At 36.4% G+C, this 14651-nt stretch overlaps 1 protein-coding gene across 2 annotated transcripts in view; it reads left to right on the top strand.

The window, feature by feature from the left end:
- Nucleotides 1–14651, top strand: part of LOC138711713 (cholesterol transporter ABCA5-like) — a 314480-nt gene that overhangs the window by 144007 nt on the left and 155822 nt on the right. For both annotated transcript variants that reach the window (XM_069842866.1, XM_069842865.1), the window contains exon 2: nt 5635–5800. In XM_069842866.1, the coding sequence (XP_069698967.1) occupies nt 5705–5800 (96 nt within the window). In that variant the 5' untranslated portion in view covers nt 5635–5704. The remainder of the gene's footprint in view (nt 1–5634; nt 5801–14651) is intronic.

The following is a 14651-nucleotide window of genomic DNA, read 5'->3' as shown; positions in this document are numbered from 1 at the left end:
CAAGCTGGGAGTACATTGCGCGTCTGCTTTTTAGGCCAAATATTCCGCTGACACTTTTCCTAACCAGTTTCAAATTTAATACCCCACAGGAAATCATGCTACAGGGCGTTCTTAAACCCTGGGACATAACATTTACAAACAATCAATACAAATAAACGAAAAAAAAATAGTAGAAAAGTTTTCCGGGCTATGAGGCCGTGGTCTGTTGGTTGTGAGACCAAACGTTTCGTTCACTGCTGCGGTGAACATCTTCAGTGGTGTCTATTGCTGGTGCGGCTGGTTCTACTGCGTGTGCCGATTGCAGTCTGCGCTCGAAGGAATCGAAAAATCGAAGGAGAATTGGGAGGAAAATTTAAAAGGTACGCAAAACGCGTCCTTGCAAGGGGTTGGGGGCTGTACAAAACTAAATATGTGAGCTCCAAGCCTGTTGGCCACTAGTCTCACTCCGGGTTACGCTGCTCCCCTGAAGGAGCTCTAGAAAATTTTGAAGGGGAAGCCGAAATTGGACGTAACCTCTTAGGTACCACATACGCGAGGGGGGCTGAGATTGATCAATTGATCACGGAACGGGGCGAGGAGGAGTTGGCTGGTGTTTGCCGTTAGGATGGCAAGACGCCGTCATCTGTTGTTCGATGACAAAGCAGGTGAAGGCCGTCGGAAGAAGCGCCGTGAAATCTAAACTGCAATTTGAGAGGTCCCTGTCCTTTCAATTTGCGACTTATTGAGTGACCTCGTATATTTAATAGACAATTTATAGGTTCTGAACTAGGGCATACATCGTTTATAAGAAAGGGGATAATATATGGGGAAGGGGATATAGGTCCGTGGCCCATTTCTTATAGGGCTCATCGCGACATTTGTCTTACGCCTTAGGAAAACCACGGAAAAACCTTAGGCAGGATGAGTTGTCTCAATATCAGAGACTAGCCAGTTGGCTCTTAGGTTCAATGACTCTATGAATCGATGGATATATACTAGCCAATTGGCTCTATTGAGTTAGACTGTCTGCATCGTTGTATATATAGTGCGGGAGGGGGGGGGGGGCTTGCCGTTGTCGCCTCGGTCCGCGCTCGAATGTGCTTCGCGGGAGGGTTTGCTGTTTTCCACGCGCTCCGCGTCCGAGCTTGTGTTGTTTAATTGTGCTACGCGGGCGGGTTTGATGTTGGTTTTCCTTAATGCCGGATACCAGGCCTTGTTAACCTTGAGGCCTTCTTCTTTTCGATTGAAATTGTTCTTATGTTTATATATTTCAATCGCCTCTCGGTGTAGCCTCGCGTAGAAATGTGGTGTTATTCAGTAATGCCAACTGAGAAAAGCGAAATACAGGTTTAACAATGTTAATTACATGTACTACGCTTATCTCTTATTGTTATAACAGAAATACGTTTTCATTATCTGCTGAAATCATAATTTAATTTAAACATTTTATAGTATAATTACAAATAACCTGATTAATACATTAATTATATGAACAATTGTTATGAAGGAGTGTCATTTTCTTTTTATACAGGGACATCATTTTATTTTTACTAACATTTTTAATATTAACCTGGCTATACCTTTGGATCAACGCCGTTTGCCACCTCCTTCCACGACTGGAGTTCGATGATACTGGCGATATATACAAACAAATCACTTTACTAAGTATAGAAGGGAAGAAAAGTAGTTCGTCCATTTACGTAAACTAGGAAATATCGCGCTTTTGAGTTTGATCATTTTCATTAGGTTTTTGTTTAATCAAAATACAGTATTGTATTAACACTTAGTGTTTTTACTCACGAACTGAGCTATCCATTTGGACGTATTCATTATGCAGTGTATATTATACTGTCTACAGCACATTAGCGTACAATGTAGAGAGTGAATTTGGATTAAAAATAATTGTAATATGGATATTTAAACACTTTTTGAAAATGGTGGCCGTTCATTTCGATACAGGCTTCAGTTCTTTTGTGCATATTATATTACTGTAGACTATTGTACATAATTTCAATTACTAGTTTCGTCTTTCGTACCAGTAACTCATGTTGAAATAATTCTGTACCTACTCTATAAAAGAGTACCTTACGTACTGTAAATTCAGTCTTCACTTCTGCCCTATCCTAAAAGATAAAATTACTCAGACATGCTATCTACTGTCAGTCCAAGTGGTTTTATCGTAGAGTCGTAGAAAGGGGGGAAATCACGTGACAGTTAATTACTTAACGAGGCCCTTTTATTTAAGTTATTTTAAACAGTTGTATAATATTACGTAGACGTCCAATTCCTAACAGAAATTAATTTTCAGAAAAGAGCTAAGACAGCCCAACCACTAGCATTTACAGAGGGGGAGCAGATGCGGGTGGGGGAAAACCGGGATGCGACGTAGGCAAATGGACGACAGTACCTGTACTAAAATATGATTCAATATTGAAAGCTCGTTCGTCACTGGAAAACGCGAACATATTTCTGGAAAGTACTATACCCTAGATATTATATACCCAGATTGCTCGGCCGTATAGACTTTGACGGTAACAACTTTTGTCGGGTTCATTATGCTGTCATCTAGTTGTTACATAAGGAGTCACGTCCTAACTCCCATTTGAATTGCATTAGCGACTGTACTGCCATCTCGTGTTCGTTTACGGCGGACGGGTGGCGATTCTGGCGGTTGTTCTCAAAGTGCTACCGATTTTAACATAAGGATGAGGTATCTGTTATATATATATATATATATATATATATATATATATAACGACGTTTGGAAGTTTACAAGTAAAGGAGTTAGGATTGAAGTACATTCAAAAACTCGGGTACAATAAAAATTGAAGTAAAAATAAAATGATGTCCCTGTATTAATTCCTAATGCAAAAAAATGTTATCAATGAAAAATTTTTTCTTGCAAACCGCTCAGTGGAGTTTTAAATTTATTTAGCCGGTTGTATAAATAAAAGTAGGCCTACGTTACATATGCCCTATTTTTTCTACATTTGTATCTTTTGTAACTTCTGAGAAAAATGTACCCAAAATTTAGGATTTTAACATTGTAAGATATGGAAACTTCGACACCATTTTTCTGCACTTCCTTATTTTTTGTGACATTGGTACACTTTTCTCAGAAAGTACTGTACCCAGAAGGCTGAAATCAATATACAATATCAATTTGATGGCATTTTACACAGTACGTTAAAAAATTAAGTTTATTTCTATCTTCAGCAAAAATAAAAAATAATTTGCAGTCATTCTTAATGCAAGAAATGTTATCAGTGATTTTTTTGCCAACCGTTCAGTGGAATTTTAAGTTTATTTAGCCGATTGTGTACATAAAGGTATGTTACATATGCCCTATTTTTTCTACATTTGTATCTTTTGTAACTTCTGAGAAAAATGTACCCAAAATTTAGGATTTTAACATTGTAAGATATGGAAACTTCGACACCATTTTTCTGCACTTCCTTATTTTTTGTGACATTGGTACACTTTTCTCAGAAAGTACTGTACCCAGAAGGCTGAAATCAATATACAATATCAATTTGATGGCATTTTACACAGTACGTTAAAAAATTAAGTTTATTTCTATCTTCAGCAAAAATAAAAAATAATTTGCAGTCATTCTTAATGCAAGAAATGTTATCAGTGATTATTTTGCCAACCGTTCAGTGGAATTTTAAGTTTATTTAGCCGATTGTGTACATAAAGGTATGTTACATATGCCCTATTTTTTCTACTTTTGTATCTTTTGTAACTTCTGAGAAAAGTGTACCCAAAATTGAGGAATTTAACATTGTAAGATATGGAAGTACACTCCCCCTAAGCACATATCTTCTTTGTTTGGCTCCTGAAGATGTTGCTATTTCGTTGTCTACCTCTTTCAACCCTCTTGAGAGGCTGAAAATGTCATTCTCATTGACTGCTCTTTTGGTCCCTTCTGGTTCTCGTCGAACTTGTCAAGAAAAAGACGAGCTTTCTCTGCGCTGTTTTCATTTGTTTAAGACACAATCATTTGTCTCTTTCATATCATTTATATTGTATTTCTTTCCACATTTGATTATCTACCGTCTACCATATCAGAGATGTTATGAATAAACAGACAAACAATTTATGTGTCATGCATTTGATATTCCTTCCACCAGAGAATGTTGTTACAGCATAGAAAAAAATTAAAGAAAAAAATGGGTTTGAGGAATGAGAAAAACGCTAAGAAAAGAACCTCCCAAGATCAGGCTTTGTTACATAATCAGTGAATTTTTTTCACCAAGAAGTATACAATGTCAGAACTTACCATTGAAAACAATTTGGACCACAAAACACAGCAAATAAACTCTTCTTTCAACACAGGAAATCACATGGTGTATTCACTCACAACAAATACCTTACTATAATAATACCGGACAGTTGTATACTAATAGCATTGACGTGAGTGCGAAAAATCGCGGACCTGACATCTAGCGGAGAGGGATGGAATTACTCCACATATACAAATATTAACATAGCGAGATTCGGACTATGGTTTAAAAAGTGAGTTACTAATGTGGAATTATATACGAAACACTTAAGAAATGTTGAATAATATTTAATGTAACATTATTATCTTACATCAAAGCTGCATATTATGATAAATATTGCATACTTCATATTACTTTCCGTAATTAATTGTTACATATTTTTTCTTTGGTTTACCGAGACAAAATCAATCTGATATTAGGAATGAATTTACAGTAATGTTTTATATACGCATTGCTGACGCAAAGATAAAATTGATAGTAATCTGATGCTTGTAATAATTAGTAAAGGCATGTGGACAACAATAAAACTTAATTTGATAAAACCTTAAAATCCAATATATTTTAACTTCTATTTATTTATTAGGTCTAAATAAAAAAAACTCATTTGTATTTTTCTATCAACACAAAGACGAAGGAATTATACCTACTAAACAATGTTGTTGACTCACGGTTTATGAACTCTCGGAAATCGAAAGTACGATTTGGAGCAATTTGTAATGCTGCAATTGTCACAATTATAAACAGCACATATACACCCTGACATTTTAACACTAGTACTAATTCATAAAACTATTAACAAATTAACTAGCCCAGTAACAATATACATTGCAGTTGATTACAGCGTGTTTCGCGAGTATCTCCATTCCGGCAGGTAGGTAGCAGCACCATCGTCGTTCGCACGTAAAACTGCTAGCTGTCCGTTATTATTATAGTAAGGTATTTGCTCACAAGTTCAAAGCTATAGATCTCTCAACTCTTCAAGTAGTGTCCAAAAAATCCGCTCACGTCAGTGCAAGAGAGCAGTGAGGAAAATCTATGTTATAGTACATCTGCGATTTATACTAGACCATCAAAGTTACGTTTGTCGTTGGTATAATTTCGTGGTACAATTAAAAAAATATATCACGAAATTAGCCAAGTTTGCCCTACTTTGTCTATTCTTGTCAGCACTAGCGACATCTATGAGCCACGTTCGTAGAGTCGGGGCGAATAACGGCAAGTTAAGGACCTTGCCTCTGCAAAAAAGATCTATAATTATTTTAATAACTCGTGGAGTTGTTCTTGAAGTACACTTATGTAGTGTCTTATTTACAAGTTGCTACATTAGAGTGAATATGTATGAACATTAATAACATTGTTTTCTTTCCAGACGCACATAATTTTCAAAATCATCTTGGAGAATCTACACTACAAGTCTACTTACGTGAAAAACAGCAAGGATGGGCGAGAAAGCATCGACTTACATGTCACAACTCAAGGCAATGATCATCAGGAATCTTCTTCTCAAGAAGCGAGAGAAGAGAAAGACTATTGCGGTAAGTAACGTCCATATACTGGGTGTTCATTTCAAAGTGTGTCATGACGTCACTGTTGTGAGTCAGCGATTTGAAGCGAGTTTCAGCTTTTATGTCAGAGAATTTGCCTATTAATCAAGGCGTTCAATCTGAACTTGAGAACGTGTACGGTATAACTTGAATGTCGTAGCAACAGATGGCGGTCTGTAAAGTCTGTGTGCTACCATAACGTCTTTCCAACTGTGTTTTGCGCGGGCAAGTCGTACGCAGGGGATTTGTTATCATCGATTGCGTACAGCAACATTCCACAACACAAATCAAATGCTCCGTGTCCATGTTGACCGTCCAAGTTAATGTCAACAAATACGTAAGTAATCGTCTTAACCCTCTCCCCCATATCCCGACAGTAAGAAAAAAAAACTCACTTCAGTATGTGTTTCCAAACAGTTCACATTCTTGCCACTACTGGCGTTACCGTACGTATCGGAAAGTAATCTTCAGAATGAATGCCGTACTTGCTAGGCAACTTCTCTCGCATTTAGGTAATACGCCTTTGCGGAAGTGTAGGAAGATTGAATTCTCTAGGCTCATCGGATAGCCACATGACGACATACAGCGAGCCATGACACATTTTGAACTGAACACCCAGTACTTCTTTTTGTTCACCAAGGTTGCAGCGATGCAGGCGTACTAGGAAAATAGCCATAATCACGATTGTATCACAAATAAGTTTATGCTCGACCATACCGAAATGTAGTAATTATACACCTGGTAGCAGCCCTTCAATGGACCTCATTAAAGTACACCTATCCATTAAAGTTCAGGTGTTCCACCAATCAGAAAACACCATTGTAGCAATATGAAAGCGCAAGTATCGATTATTCTCGGATATTCAATCGAAAGACAACTAGCGAAACGTCACGGAGGCTGGAAATCCAATAGTGTTGCAGAATTACTATAATAATTAGCGTTAATTGTAAATAATATTCAAATAAATTCAATTTGTCATCTCGTTTTTCAATGTCTAAATCAATTTCAAGGTTATATCAAGAATAATGTTTATTTTACTCTCTAGATTATATCAAGGTCAAAGACATTTGTGTCTCGGAAAAAATCAGTACTTTCGCGTCTGTGCACATCTCACAATTTACGAGATATTGCACAAGGTCACTTCCGCTCCCCAGTCAGATAAGAATAACATGAATACTTATTAATAATTTCAAGTTAGAAATATGGTCGAGCATAAAAAGTCGTATAAAACTTGCTTATAATGGTAATTAAGACGCTCGCTTGCGCTCGTTTCATAAACATACTCGCGTCTTAATTACTACCATTATAGGCTTGTTGCTTAATGTACTAATGCATTGTTATACAGGGTGTTTCAGAAATACGTTGACAAACCTTGGAGGCATGTTCCTAACACCAAAACAAGAAAAAAAGTTCATATAAACATATGTCCGAAAATTCTTAATTTTTCAGCTATTAATGATAGAACATAATGAAATATCTGTTAGATATTGTCAGCTTGGTAGCAAGTGTTGTTACGTTAATCAATTCAGAAACTCATAACAAATGTTCAAAATGTTCTCCTCTTGCTTCCACACATGCATGCACTCGTCGGATCATGGACTCCTCGGCAACACTTAGCCATCTAGGATACAATGGGTGCATCAGCAGACTTGAAACGATAACATAATTCGATTATCTAACAAAATGAATATTATTATCGGTTACAAACTTAAGTTAAGTTGTTGAAATGTACTTCGAAACGCGTTAAACTTAAACGCACACACTCTTTGACTCCACATTACACTACACAAACACACCCTCACAGGACACACAAACAGAAGACGCCAAGAGCAACAATAACCAGTTCTGAGGATGGCCAATAGCAGGCTGAAACATGTTAACAAGGTAATATAACATTTAACACAAGAATGTCAAATAATACGATTTCCGAAGAAATGAAACATCGGATCCTTATTGCAAATAATTTTCTGCACAAATAAAACACATCAAATGCTAGTATTCTTTTGTTTTTTCACACCCACTTATAGAATTTAATTTGTGCATTCTCCTTAGAAGCAAAACTCCACTTGTACAAAAAATTACTTAATCCTCTTTACCCGAACACGATCAAATTATGCCAAAAATAATTTATGAGGGTCGGGATTTTACGTTGTTGGAACGTTTCTTGAACTGTTATTTCACGGCCTTCTGGAATTTTACGTTATTGGAACGTTTCTTGAATTGTTATTCCACGGCCTTCTGGAATTTTACGTTATTGGAACGTTTCTTCAACTTTTATTTCACGGCCTTCTGGAATTTTACGTTATTGGAACGTTTCTTGAACTGTTATTTCACGGCCTTCTGGAATTTTACGTTATTGGAACGTTTCTTGAACTGTTATTTCACGGCCTTCTGGAATTTTACGTTGTTGGAACCAACGAGCACAGAATGCATAGAGTAGATATAAACAGCTTGGAGGTGAAGCCGCGTTTGTGGACAGTCGCCATTATGATGCTACCAAAACATTGGGCTCCCGGTTAGCACATGGGCAGTTGATTGTGATGTTGCATCGTTGTTTTAATTAATAAATTAACTAATTTCAATATGCCTACATGTTCTGCGTATGGCTGCACAAACAGGTTTTCAAAAAAAATTCCTGGAATAACTTTTCACGGGTAAATATGCATGTGTGAAATGTACTTATTACTGGTAGGCTAGATACGGTAATGAATGATTTAGCCTAAGTTAGTCGGTTAGATTCGTATTGTTCACGTATTTGTTTGATTAAGAGAAAGGATTACTGTATTGATATTATTGTAATTAATTTTTATAATCACTAAATCAGACACGCTTTGTAAACTTAGCATTTATGAGCGAAGCTAACCTAACAACGCAAGTTGGAAGTTTGTGTCGCGTGCTATAGAAAACGGGTGTACCGAGGTTTCTCTTAAACCGAATGCACGTATTCGTTTGATGAAGAAAAAGAAATAGTGTGTTAATATTATTGTAATTAATTTTTATAATCACGAAATCAGACTTATGCTTTACAGACTTAGTAGCTTCATTAACTTGGTCGTGAACTGACTTGACCCACTTGGTAATAAAACTTCACTTTTGTTCGCCGTTATAATCTAATTATATGCTATAAACGAAGAGCCTATCAAATATTATATGGTTAAGAGCATTCCATTTTTTCTCTAAACAAAATCGGGACATCTATACGAAATACTGGCAAAAGGAAGAGAATGATAATTTGCGTTAAGAAGCAAGTTTCATTATTAAATCGAAGCAAATGGATCAACCTATAAAAGTAATTATTATAGGGTAGCATTTTTATTGGACTAGTTGCAAAATAAGGTCAAACTGTTATTTTCCTTTTTTATCATTGTTGTTTGTTTAACCTTCCAGATTATCTATTAAATACCATACTGCAATTTGAAGAGCTGCCAATTTAAATAACCTGTATATATGTGATTTATCGATGACAGTTTCGTAATTTTTGCTAAAAATACGTGCATAGCGATTCTGTATTACGAAACAAACAAGAAATTGTGAGTCCTACAAGAAATTAGGGACATATGGAATTCTTATTATCATAAGATCTTCTATAACGTAATAGCTATTTTGCAATGTTTTGGTAGCAACAAGATGGCGTCAGGTCCATCAAACCGGCTTCACTCCGTCCAATGGTATTAAGATGCTAGTGTCTACTCTATTGTATTCTGTGCTCGTTGGTTGGAACGTTTCTTGAACTGTTATTTCACGGCCTTCTGGAATTTTACGTTATTGGAACGTTTCTTGAACTGTTATTTCACGGCCTTCTGGAATTTTACGTTATTGGAACGTTTCTTGAACGGCCTTCTGAGTTTATTCTCATATTAAAATTATATTCATCCTCCAACTCCATTCTTCGTAATATATATCATTATCACTTCCAAATCACTCATGATCATGAGGGCTATTCTTGCTTATGATCAACTATTTTCTAATTTTAACCTGCCCAATCTCAAAGCGTTTTAACCATAACCTCAGATTCAACCATCTCCGCATGAATCAGCAGTTCAGAATTCTCAGTTCCTGCTCCTGTTCGAGAACCAATTTCACTCGTTCCGAACGAGTTCCAAAGCACGTTGGAACAGAGAACTGGGAGTTCAGAGTCAATTCAAGTCTTGTTGGAGCACACAATTAGCTACTGCGTATGAGCAAGCAGTTCAGAATCGATTCTGAACCGTGCTGGAACAAACTTATTAATTAAACACGAACGTAACATAAAATCTTGTATCTACGTCACTTAATGCAACATTCACAATGAAGTACGTCAGCGTGAGCTTGAATTTAAACATAGCACGTTAACAAGAAAGCTAGTAAACTCAAACTGTCATGTTTATGTTTGCGATATTTTAAAACAACACACACAAAGAGCGCTGACGTAGACAACAGGATATGATGCAATGACGTCGGTCTTATGTTACCATGGTTACTAAGGTAGGGTTGCCAAATTTGCCGATTTATAGCAATTTAGGCTACATAAGAGGAACAATCGACGAGTAATAATATTGTCAAGTCGTTGAGTCGCCCTTTAGGCTACCTCAAAAATCAAAAGGCCGAAATTAGGCTACATTCTAGGCATTTCCCTGGTACTAGATAACTTCTTCGTTTCCTGTGTCCTGTGTGTTGCCTATTATCAGGGCAGTTCGGAAACTTATTGATTGTCCCTTGTATTTGATAAATCTTAAACAGTTAATGCCGACATTGTTTATATTATTTTAAAACTAGACAATTACATGTCTATTTGTAATACTGAATGTTTACGACTTCTTCTTCTTCTTCTTTTGGCATACAGCTAAAGCCGCCTTTAAAACAATAGCCCAGTCACATGTTTACGACTTACTACTTACTTACTCACTTACTTACTTACTGGCTTTTAAGGAACTCGGAGGTTCATTGCCGCCCTCACAAAAGCCCGCCATTGGTCCCTATCCTGAGCAAGATCAGTCCATTCTCTATCATCATATCGCACCTCCCTCAAATCCATTTTAATATTATCTTCCCATCTACGTCTCGGCCTCCCTAAAGGTATTTTCCCTCCGGCCTCCCAACTAACATTCTATATGCATTTCTGGATTCGCCCATGGATACATGCTACATGCCCTGCCCATCTCAAACGTATGGATTTAATGTTCCTAATTATGTCAGGTGAAGAATGCAATGCGTGCAGTTCTGTGTTGTGTAACTTTCTCCATTCTCCTGTAACTTCATCCCTCTTAGCCCCAAATATTTTCATAAGCACCTTATTTTGAAACATCCTTAACCTATGTTCCTATCTCAAAGTGAGAGTCCAAGTTTCACAACCATAAAGAACAACCGGTAATATAACTGTATTATAAATTCTAACTTTCAGATTTTGTGACAGCAGACTGGATGATAAAAGCTTCTCAACCGAATAATAACAGGCATTTCCCATATTTATTCTGTGTTTAATTTCCTCCCGAGTGTCATTTATATTTGTTACTGTTGCTCCCAGATATTTGAACTTCTCCAACTCTTCAAAAGATAAATTTCCAATTTTTATATTTTAATTTCGTACAATATTCTCGTCACGAGACATAATCATATACTTTGTCTTTTCGGGATTTACTTCCAAACCTATCTCTTTGCTTACTTCCAGTAAAATTCCCGTGTTTTCCCTAATCGTTTGTGGATTTTCTCCTAACATATTCACGTCATCCGCATAGACAAGCAGCTGATGTAACCCGTTCAATTATATGTTTACGACGAGGAGACGTTTTTTGCAAAGCTGTAGTACGTACTAGTAGATGTTCCTGTTTGAACTTAAATTCTGATCGCATTAACAAAAAGCGATGAGTGGCATATACTGTGTAAGCACTAACCATCTAAACTCAACTGAAATACAAAATCTACTCACAATCCAGGTCCGTAAATAGTAAGCAGGTTCATTGTCATTGTGCACTGTTTAACAGGGAAGGCGTTTGTGATGTATAGTTGAAACCAACAATTTGTAGCGCATAAAAAAGACTGCGGTTAATCCGCAAAACGCATAATTCAGAGTTTATTGTATATTTTATATCTCCAGAATGTTGAGTGCGGTGGTCTTCTGGCATACAGATATTCATAACCTTTTATGGATTGGTTGACAATAAATTCCTCCCAGTCCTCTACAAACGTATGAACAGTTAAACCAATTTGTTCTTATTTCTTATCTCCGAATTTGCATACGTTATCTTTTGTAGGCATTCTTGAGGTCGGTAGTACATTGTACACTGACGTTCAAGATACTTGATAGTGATACAGATAGTGATTGATGATTTGTTCATGTAAGTATGGCTTTATCAGCTAGTACTTCTACGAATAGAATGCGAAAATAAGTCGGTGTCACTACTTTTTGCGGATGATTTAGTTCTGGTGGCATCTTCAAAAGAAGATTTACAACATTTATTATATAATTTTAATCACAATTGGACTTAAGTACGATATGAATATCAATAAACTAAAAATAAAAGTTATGGCCTTCTGCGGAAAATACAATATGCCTAGCAAAGTACGTTTGGATTCTAAAACATTAGAAAGATTAAATTCTTGTACGTATCTCAGATACACATTATTATCCTTTTTCGATAAGGTAGATATTTTCAGAGAAAATTTCTAAATAGACCAAAACAATGTTAATAATTATCAAAACCTTATTTAGTGCAAAGATGTAATAGAATTATTCGCCTATAAAAAACCTTGGTAAGACCTGTACTTCGTTGCGGTAGTGAGGCATGGACATTAAGGAAGAAAGACAAAAGCAGAGTAACCGCTAATGAAATTAAATTTATGATATACCAAACGGGATCATAAACGTAATGAGTAGAGTCCGGATTTTATGTAATTACATATTCTGTTCCTATATAATATGTAGCTATAAGAAAACTAAAATGGCGGCGAATCACACCAACGAGATCATTATTCCGAAGTTTTAAGTTATATACTTTTACACATTTCTGTGCATAATAAATATTTAGGCATATATTACATATTTTTAAGCATATTGCATATTTTGAAAGGATACTTACGCATTTTTTTCCCAACAATTTTCCATCAATTTAATTCATAAGTTATACGTTTGAAAACTGTTTATAAAGCTTGAAATGGATAAAAATAATTTAATAATTGAAAATAATAATCTATTCTGTCAAAAAATGGACATGCGTTTGCCATGCTAGCAGTTTGTATATCCCTTAAGAAGTAACGATAAAGTAGGAACAAATACAATGCAAAAGGTGGGTCATTGTACTGCTACCGCGATGAAGGACAGAATGAAAATTACCCTGTGGGTATGACCGTTTGGCAGTTGCTCTCAGAGAGCAATTTCCAACACTAATAATAAGTTATTATGATTTAAAAAAAACAGCAAATTAACACAGAAGTGATGATAATTTATTGACAAAGTTAACTTTAGTGCTTAATAGATTTTATTTTTTATTATACATGAGAATTTTTAAAACTTCTAGCGAGGTTAGTGAGCCTTTTGCTGTGTTCTATACGTTAGCTTCTTAATTCTGTTGAAAGAGTAATGGAATGGAGAAAAATTCTCTCCGGCGCCGGGATTTGAACCCGGGTTTTCAGCTCTACGTGCTGATGCTTTATCCACTAAGCCACACCGGATACCACCCCGGCGTCGGACAGAATCTTCTCAGATTAAGCTCCAACTCTTGGGTTCCCTCTATTGGCCGCCCTGTACACTACATCATAGATGTCTATGAACGTAGGACTGACGTCCACACATGTGCTGAGGTGCACTCGTTATGAGTGACTAGTTGGCCGGGATCCGACGGAATAAGCACCGTCTTAAATCACGAAGTATTAATGTATTAGTCACTCCTAACGAGTGCACCTCAGCACATGTGTGGACTTCGGTCCTACGTTCATATACATCTATGACGTAGTGCAGAGGGCGGCCACTAGAGGGAACCCAAGAGTTGGAGCTTAATCTGAGACGATTCTGTCCGACGCCGGGGTGGTATCCGGTGTGGCTTAGTGGATAAAGCATCAGCACGTAGAGCTGAAAATCCGGGTTCAAATCCCGGCGCCGGAGAGAATTTTTCTCCGTTCCATTACTCTTTCATCGTATGATGATGCAGAATATCTGCATGGAAATATCATATGTACTTCGGTACATTAATATATTCTTAATTCTGGGCTGAATTGAAGTGATAGCCAAACGGAGAAGACATGAAGTTGTTGCAGATGGTTCCTCTCTTTCGTTTTATGCACGGTCATGTCAGAAAATGCAGTTTCACAAAGATATACAATGGAAAAATATGTTGAAAGATTTCTAAGTCTAAACAATTTCCGATCATTAAAAATAAGTGGCTTGATCACTGATACTTTTTCTACAAAAATGTTATTTAGTTAGATTTTAAAATTTAGAGTTCAGAGATGAACTAAATCTGCGCGTTTCAACACAATCACGAAAATTATTCTCCAAAGAATATTTCTACTATAAAATATTTATTTGTGAAAAATGCTTAGAAACGTAAAATGACAAATTCCAAGAAAATATCTCGCGGTCCGGTACAATTGATGCCAGGACCCGGCGGTTTAGAAACGCTGAGGTCGAATATTGATCATATTGTAGTTTTGATAGAATACAAAAATCGGCTGTTACACTGTATAAATGGTTGTAGAGTTGGTAGTATTGGTCAGAAAAGGAACTTCAATGCATGTATAGGAAACGAAGCTATTTTTCTTTTCAATCAAGGGTTACAGAATCATATAAAATCCAACAAAGTGCCTTTGTAGAACATTCAAATATACATAGATATAAGCTGGTTACGAGTACTATCGGTGTAAATGATAA

This window comes from Periplaneta americana, chromosome 13 (assembly GCF_040183065.1).
Source record: "Periplaneta americana isolate PAMFEO1 chromosome 13, P.americana_PAMFEO1_priV1, whole genome shotgun sequence".
Classification (NCBI taxonomy): Eukaryota; Metazoa; Arthropoda; class Insecta; order Blattodea; family Blattidae; genus Periplaneta; species Periplaneta americana.
The sequence above is the reverse complement of the archived record's forward strand: the minus strand, read 5'-3'. Positions and strand labels throughout refer to the sequence as shown.